Below are 9,070 nucleotides of genomic sequence, written 5' to 3'. Positions count from 1 at the left end.
CCCCCTTTTTTTTTGTAGACAGGTCTCTTTTTTTTTTTTTTTTTCTTTCCATTTATTTACCTTGAAAAGATTCATAGCCTGTATTAAATATATGCTCAAGAGTGGGCTGGAGCTCCAGCAGAAACAATAAATCTTTAATGACATTTCTATAAGCAGTCCAGTACAAATCTGTTTTCACTTTTTTTCTTGTTCATTTACATTTCACTACAAATGTTAATGAAAGCACAGTTCCTTCTAAAGCTTTTTAATGTATGTAAACCATTGCAAGAAGCATAACACACTTGGTTTAGGAGACTGCAGATGGGGAAAAAAAAAGCCCCTGTTTTCAGAAAAATAACAAAACCTGTTTTAACATATTGTGCATTAAATATTATTGATTTACATAATTTTTGTGGCTATGTTATAAAAGCCACCATGTGGTGGACTTGTTGGAAGTCTGTAATGATACTCCTTCTCCAAATGGAGAAGTGTTAGTTGATGCTGTGGCTTAATTACAAAACAGAAAAATTAGGCTTCCAGAGTTCTTATTCCTGTGGGTGATTATATCCTAAATTGCCTTTTGTTGAAATGGAATGAAATTGTGGTACGAAAAGGCCACTGGATTTGCAGGGAATATATATGTAACATGAGTTTTACAACACAGTGATAAATACGCTTTAAATTTTAGCAAAAAATAATGGAGGCACATTTACTGCATCAGGGATTTCAGAAGACTGAATACAGGTGACGTTTTTTTCACATGTCCATGTGTAGTTGTTGAAATTGCTTTATTTTATAATATGCCCCCTACTGTTTTAAATGTTACTAGTGCAACTTAAAGAAATGGGAGACCACTGTCAAACTTAAGGAAAGCAAATGTATATAAAGAGGAAGAAGAAAGCAAAAACCAAATGGCTGAAATGGTCCAATTATTTCAAAAGCTATGCAAATAGCTTTTTGAATTGAAAAGTTGTATAGTTTCTAATACTGGAGTACGATTCAGTAACAGAGACTTTGTGGGAAGAATAAGTGTGATACCTTTAGTAACAAGGACTGCTTTGGCCTGATCCCCTCTCGCTTAGGAGTGGGTGATGTGAACTTATAAGAGTGGGTGGTATTGGAGCACAGATATCCTTTAAGTTAAGGCTCCAAGAAGAAGTCTTATCTCTTGCCAGGACCTACACTGTACTAAGGTTTTTAAAAGTCAACAATGCCAACTTAAAATCAATCTGCTAGTTTATAAGCTGCCAATGTAAAGAATGTATTGAGGGAGTAACATGATCATGATAACTCAAGTCACTGAGTCAACATGCCGCTGCATTCTGAGTAATCTAGGGGCATAATCATATAAATATATGATTAAACTACTTGTAACATTCTTCACAGACAATGGAGAAATGAAATTTGGATGTACCCTAGGAAGAAGGGGTAGTAACCCCATTTTAAAGTTGTTTGCATTATTTTCAGTAGGAACTTTACATTTGGCAAAGGGCTAATGCCCTTATCATATTTTGCTGGTCCCATGAAAAGCAATTTGCATTTGGCCTAGAGCAAGGGTGTCCAACTCACAAGTCAGACCTGGACCACAGGGGTTCTTGACGTGCAGCTTGTCAATGTGGTGCCTGAAGCTGCTCTGTTCACGTGGCTGTGATCACCAGTTGGGCAGCAATGGTGGCTTAGAGGAATGGTGTGCTTCCGGGGAAACGATTGTAACACAAAGGGTCATTGTGGCATCCTGTTTGGGAATCACTGCTGTAGGTGCCTAATTTTTAGGCAGTGGTGGAACCTTACTTTCAGAAATGTCAAGCATTTGCACTGGACTCTATAGATGCTCAGCCCTGTAAGCACAGCCAAATGAAGGGCCAGGCCTCGGAAGAATTTTGTTGCTAACCCTGTTTATGCTACTAGCTCTGTGGCCATGGATAGATAAATCTGCCATTATTTCAGTTTCCCCATCTGTAAAGTGAGGTTGTAGTAGTGTTATGGGTGATGTTTATTAGTGGCTGCCATTGAGTAGGTTTTCAGTCTGTAGAGAAGCACAGGCTTAGTCAAAGCTAATGGGTGTGCTAAGTCCCCTTCTATTAACCTAACTGGGGAAAAAACAGTTAAATCTTCTTGCAGTAATTCTGGAAAGAATAGAAGGCTACTACCCAAAACATTGAGCCACTTGGCAAAGCCTGAGCAGGTCTAAATTGTGCAGTCTGAGAGGTTTCCCTTGGATTGGCTGTAACTCAGATACTAGGGGACTATCTGGCAAAGTGCATGTGCATGAGACTTTTGACTTTTTAAACCTTTATTATACAAAAATTAAAAACAAATAGTGAAAGTGCAGATGTGTGCCCCCAACCCCCAAAAGCCAAGCATGAGATGCTTGTCAGCAACAAGAAACACCATGTCATGAGATTTGAAACCCCCTCCCCAATGCCTCTTCTGGAGTTATACATATAGGACCAGTTGTCTGTCTTCCACCTTGTAGAGTGTCCCTCTGATGGTTCAGCATGACACGTTGGTCCACACTTTGTTGCAAGGTAAAGTGTCCCGATTCAAATCTGGCTTGCTTCTAGACCAGGAAGTGGAAGAGTTTGAGGGTGGCATCAGAGCAAGCTCCTGGAAGCTAGTTTCTACAGCTTTTCAGAGCTGCTAACTTGGCCTGACCCAGCAGGACACTGGCCAGACAGATTGCACTCCTGTTGGCTGCTTGATACGGGATCCAGCTATCCGGAGCCAAGCAGAGGAGCAACCCTCTCTGGTCTGAGGGATGGGCAGGGGGCTTAGGTCCCTCTTCCCCCTGGAACAGGAGGATTGGAGCAGTCACTGCTCCCCAGGCTTTCCCCATACTAGGAACATCCATTTTTGTAAAGGTGCAAGGAGCAATGGGGTGGGGGAATAACTTACTTCAGAAGGCTGTTCTAAAGTCATATTCATGTTTTGTTAGGTGTACATAGTAGTGATGAATACCACAGAAAAGCTAGAGAGGAAATAAAACATCCTGCAGTTAATTTTGGTTGTGGATGTTTTGCAGTAAATAAGGGCATGAGTTAAGAGGAAAATAAAATAAAAATTGAATAGTTGCCTCATTCCCTGAGCACTCCTGCTCTGCACTAAGACAATGTGGGAAAATGGTATGTGGTTGCATAACTAAAGATTTTCATAAAGCGCGCATATAGGAACTGAATTCATTTGGCAGAGACCACCTTAATTCTGGCATTACCTAACTTTCGAGTGCCTGGTGTTGTAACTCCAATGACATTTCTTTAACATAGGCTTTTTTGTGTGTAATGATCCATTAAAATACTTTTTTTAAGAATGCTTACAGATGTTTGTGCCTTAGTTAAAAATGCACAATAGCAAGAAAACAGTGAGGTGAGGTCCAGACTAAAGAGAACTTTCTGTCAGTGTAACTGTATTGATATTGGGTACAGAGTGCAAGTGTGTAATGTAGTGCCATGATGCACGGGACATACAAGCACTTATAATTAGCACAGCTCGTTAATTAAAGTGCCCAGTGCCACGTCCCACAGCACGTGTGAAAACGCTTACAGTTCCAGCACAAAACTGGACTTTCACCAAGGAAGTTTGCTGTACATTAAAGGGTAGATTGCACTGGCCTAAGCTTCATTTAGTCCTGATGCATCAAATCAGTGCAGTCCTGGATTTAATGTTTGAATTCCCCTTATGTATCCAGGGCCTCAGTTAAATTTTGTTCATGTATCCTTAAGACATAATTCCATGAAGGAATAATGTTAAAATAATTATGACAATTTGGTGTGGTATAAGTAATAACCTGCCTGCAGTGCCTGTGATTAATTGGTTTGGGAACCTATTTGCCTTGGAGCTCTTTTCGCCCCTTTTTAGCTGCAGAAGATGCTCCCCACACCATCAGGAGCTCTTGACGACAATGAGACCGACTCTGGTACAATATTTTCCTGGGTTCAGTCATTGTCCACACCTCTGTAGATGTGGGGACAATGACTATGTAGTTTGCAACTGAAAGGTTTTGAGGGCTTATCACCGAGTTAGGGAAGGCGAATGACATTTAGGCAATATGTTTAGATGCTCATAAGTAGCAGGACTTTGTAACTAGTCTCAGCTCAGGGCATGAAGGATAGGCCAGAGGCTTCCTGAACCATATGGGCCAGCGGCTAGCTGCTAGGGGTGTGTGAAACTTCGGTTGCTGATTCGATTCGGAGAAGATTCGGCTTGATTTGGAGGCCGAATCACCAAATCCAAATGGAATCGGGAGACCAAAAAAACCTTCCAAATCAATTCAGAAAAGATTCAGAAAATGTTTTGGAGATTTGGAAGGCAGTCTTTCAGGGGAACAGAAACTGAGAAGAGGAAGTGGGGGGGAAGACTGACATCTATAGCTGGCCAGTGACTGTGATCTTTCCCTGAGTCCCCTTCCAATCAGTGTTCTGGGGGAGGGACATAGAAACAGCACATAAGCCTCTGTCTTCAGCCTTTCTGTCCCTTTTGTAAACTATTTCTGCTTGAGCAGAAGAGGGGTGGGCAGCTGGCCCAGAAACAGGTGGGCAGGCAGAGATCTGACTGGCACCGGGAAGGCCCCCTGTTACAGGCTACCATCCCTGCTGTTTTCATCCAAATCTGCCTTAACATACACAAGTGACATGAGTTTTTGTTTTCAGCAGTATGAGGTACAGTTTCCCAGAAACCCCTGCACCTATCTCCTTGAAACTTGGCAGGCTTCGTGCCCTCAGAAGAGGCTACCATCCTTGCTGTTAATTTGCCAAAAAATGACAAAGTTATAAGTATTTCAGTGATTCCCCATTATAGTATATGGCCGAATCTCTCCAAATCGGCGCCAAATCTTCTGAAGCCGATTTGGTGGAATCGATTTGGGACAGTGATCTGAATCGAGTCACTGTCCTCCAAATCCAAATAGATTACTTCCGTATTCTCACAGGCCTACTAGCTGCATCTCAGCATGCATATTGTTTTCACCTGGGAATAAGGTTGAAGAGCGTGACCTGTCCATCCTAATACAGGAACCTTTTGCAGAAGGGAAAATATGTCATTTTGGGGGGTTTTGTTTGCTTGATTGTTTATTTATGAATTAAGCACCGTTATCAATTTTATAACAACCACTGTTTAGTGAATTGTGAAATTAAAGTGTTTGGTAGTCAGTGTGTGTTCATTTGCTTCATTTTCTTTTCCCTTTTCTGTAGCAACAGCAGGAGATGCTAGCAATGAAACATCAGCAAGAACTCTTGGAGCACCAGAGGAAGTTGGAACAACACCGACAGGAGCAGGAGCTAGAGAAGCAGCATAGAGAACAGAAACTACAGCAGCTCAAAAATAAAGAGAAAGGAAAAGAAAGTAAGTAGCAGCAAGATGGATGTTTTTCTCTAATTAAGTTTATTGCAGGCAAATAGAAACCGGAGAAGTTTAAGAGATGGTTGTAGAAGGATAGTTTGCAATGCTCCCAAAGAGGGACTGGTTAAATGAACAGCTCATGTTGTAAGTGTTAGAGTGGATGAAGGGCAAAGAAAGAGAAATGCTGTTCTGTGCTGTATCTTAATTTTTGCCTCACTGAATGCCATTTTAGTATTTTTTTCAAAAGGAAGTATATCATGTCCCTTCATTTGATTTTAACATTTTAAAGTACATTTGGCAGCATTCCTAATGGACTGAGAATATTAAAACCATAAAATATACCAGTTGTACAGTGCATTCCTTCTTTTAGTTTCTCTAAAATGAAACTATTTGAGCCCTCAATTACGTTTTTAAAGTATTTTCATTTTGAAAGTAGTTCTTTTACAGCTTACAAAGTGTGGTTTGCTCTTGGGTATATAATAACTAGGGAGGAGTGTGTAAAAAGATGTGTTAAAATGATTATGACCACCCAAAACCTATTATCAAAAGCATTTTGCTTTCTTATTCTTATCCTTTTCATAAGTGAAATTGAAAGTTTTGTCACAAAGCAGTGTTGAAAGCTTAAGGCCTCTAGAGCAGAAGTTTGGCCACATCAGCAGTAGAAGAGAAGGCTTGCCTCCCACTTTGCCTTACCCCCAACCTAGAAAGACCCCAATCTAGTGCTCAAGAGGTACTTCAGTGATTTCATCCCTGTTCAAAATGAGGCAGCTAACAAAAGCACTAATTGTAGTTCTTCGTTGTGAATATTTGTTGAGTAGAAGCTCAACTAGACCCATCAGCTCATTTCTCATCTGCCTTTAAACAATGTACACATAATGGTCAGCTTAGGGCATATTTGAGCAGATGCCCAAACTGTGCAGGAGGTCCTATTTCTAATCCTTTTGACACATCCACTTGTCTTCTCATTTAACTGATTTAAAAAGGATTGAACAATAGAGTATGTTTTTGATAGCCATAAGTAGGCAAAAATTCAGAGGATTTTTTTCATTTACTGTTAAATGCTGCTTCTCGCAACTGAATCACAAAGGATGTCAAAAGAAAAAAAATGCACAAACTCTTATTGTTTTATTACTGTGCTCTAAAAACTCTATGAAATTTAACAAACCAAAATAGTTTTATAGGATTGGTCAGAAAGTCCTTTAAAAAAAGTTCCCTGTGCCTTTTAAATTCCATTCAAATCTCCATTTTCAATTTTCCATGAGGGGAGTGAAAAGAAGGAAAAGGGAGAAGTGCTAGTGTAGGGTTTACCAGTGATGGCTAGATAAGATATTTCATGTGGACCCACACATAGGGTCTTTTCTGGAGAGGGAATGTCTCCTTTCCACACCCCCCTTATTTTTGGAAATAGAGGCTAAATCTGTATTATTATTTCCCTTTCACTTTCTGTACTCAGGGTACTTCATTCATATCAATTGATGATTTTGTATGGACTGTTTTATCTGCTCTTTCTATCAAATATGTATTGTTATATTTACATTACAATAACTTAAATTAATACAAGTGTCTGAGTGATTATAAAACATTTCAAATGATCTTAAGCATATTTTTTAAAGAAATGTAGATAGGTATGGAGGAAAGAACAGAACCTGGGGATGTTCTGTGGTAACCATGGAAACAGGATTTTTATCTTTATTTTTAAAATACTTTGATTTGAAAGGTGGTATGGTGTATAATAATTAATGTAGCTAACCTCTGATGAATGCTTTAAAACATGTTTCTCATTTCATAAAATCTTGCTAAACATCATTAGTTCAAGCAGCCTTAAGGCTAGAAAATAGGGACCAAATGCTAAGTGCACTCATTCCCCTCATCATTTTATAGCTCTTTTTAAAAGGATGTAACAAACAAATTTCAAGTAATATAATGGCATCCCATGCCCATGCCTTCTCATCTCAGGAGACCAACCTGTCTCATGTGAATTAAAATGTACTGTCATGATGCATTTGAATCAAAGCATAATTTCCATGATTGCAATACAAAAGAAAAAGATAGTACTGAGCATAGTCGAGTGAGCTATTTTCTGTACCTTAGGTCTTTTTAATGTAACAAGCATGGCTGGCCTTACTTTTTGTTACACTGTCATCAGTTCTTTATTAGCTAGTCTAATCTTCATTCCCCAGTCCTTCACAGATAAACCTTTTGTGACGTGATGTTTCCATCCTCTGTTTCTCTGAATCTCACTCTTCCCACTACCATTCTCACATTGCCTCTGGAATGTTTTGTCTTTCACAGTGACTTCTCCTCGACTCTCACATCCTGTCCTAGAGACAAGGCCTAGGACAGCTATGTGGCCTTCTATTCTAATCCTACCACTTTCATCTTGTCCCTTCCTTTCCATCTTTAAAGTATATGCCACTGGGCTGTCTGCTGTCCTTTCTGTTTGTGGGAGTTGTCTGTTCTGACTTCTGCCCCACCCTTGGACATCACATTCTCACCATTTACCAATTCTAGTGCCTTACTTGCTGGTTTGCTTCCCCAGGATGATGATCATATGAGTTTCCAACTGATGCATAATGATCTTAAAGGAGTTGTTTTCTTTAACAATACCTGCTGTATTCGATACCATTCTTCAAATGTCAGAAGAGAAATATACCTATTAATATAACTGCCCAATTTCAGCAGCTTCACAGAAATTAAGAGATCTGAGTGTCATTTGGCCTAACCAGCTGTATACAGCAGGTCATTAAAGCAACACCCAAATTCCCTATAACAAGCCTAAGACTTTACACAAAACATTTCATTCCTTCAAAAACGGTGTGGACCAGAGGAAAAAAAGGGGAGAGACCAGGGTGTTATCAGTGGCCAAGGCTCCTTCAGTAGCAGGGGTTAGATTAGGTGAGATCTGCAAACTTAATCATTGAGCTTTTTCTATCCCCTTATCCAAGCCATTCATAAATATATTAAAGAGCATGGCTCCAAGCACCGATCTTTGGGGAATACCACTGGAGATGGGCCTCCAGGATGAGACCATCCCATCTATTACAGCTCTCTGGGAGTGGCCTCTAAGCCTGTTTTCCACCCACCTCACTGTAGACAGGTCCAGCCCAGTACCCTCCAGTTTAATTGAGAGAATCTTGTGGAAAACAGTGTCAAAGGCTTTACTGAAATTGAAGTAAATGATGTCAACCTCATGTCCCTCATTCAGATGGCTAGTTACCTGGTTGTAGAACAGAGATGGACAATTATTTTGGGTGGGGGGCCGCTTACTGAGTTTTGGCAAGCCATCGAGGGCCGAGTGACAGGCAACCAGGAGCAGATATATACTAATTTTCTAGATTTTTTTAGGGGCCCTGCGGGCCAGATAGAATGGCCTGGTGGGCCGCATTTTGCCCACCCCTGTCGTAGAAGGACACTAGGTTAGTCAGGCATGATCTTCCCTCGACAAAGCCGTGCTGGTTGCTTTGTAACACCCCTTCAGTTGCCATCTTGTGACTGATGGCCTCCTTAATGCATTTTTCAAAGATTTTCCCCAGGACCGAAGTCAGGCTGACCTGTCTGTAGTTTGCCAGGTCATCCCTCTTCCCTTTCTTAAAGATGGGCACCACATTGGCTTTCTTCCAATCATCCAGGACCACTCATGAGTTCCGTGATTCTTCAGACAGCTTGGTCAGTGGTGCTGCTTTAAGCTCAGCCAGTTCTTTCAGGACTCTCGAGTGCAGGTCATTTGGCCCAGCAGACTTGAAAGCATCCAGGAGGC

The 9,070-nt window shown here is 40.6% G+C and overlaps 1 protein-coding gene across 7 annotated transcripts in view; it reads left to right on the top strand.

The window, feature by feature from the left end:
- The window catches only part of HDAC4 (histone deacetylase 4), a 481,696-nt gene that overhangs the window by 264,270 nt on the left and 208,356 nt on the right, over positions 1-9,070 (top strand). For all 7 annotated transcript variants that reach the window (XM_019523379.1, XM_019523376.1, XM_019523374.1 and 4 more), the window contains one exon: positions 5,166-5,316. In XM_019523379.1, coding sequence (XP_019378924.1) covers positions 5,166-5,316 — 151 coding nt within the window. The remainder of the gene's footprint in view (positions 1-5,165; positions 5,317-9,070) is intronic.

This window comes from Gavialis gangeticus, unplaced genomic scaffold (genome assembly GCF_001723915.1).
Source record: "Gavialis gangeticus isolate Ggan-Ray unplaced genomic scaffold, GavGan_comp1, whole genome shotgun sequence".
NCBI classification, from domain to species: Eukaryota; Metazoa; Chordata; order Crocodylia; family Gavialidae; genus Gavialis; species Gavialis gangeticus.
This window is presented reverse-complemented; position numbering and strand designations above follow the sequence as displayed.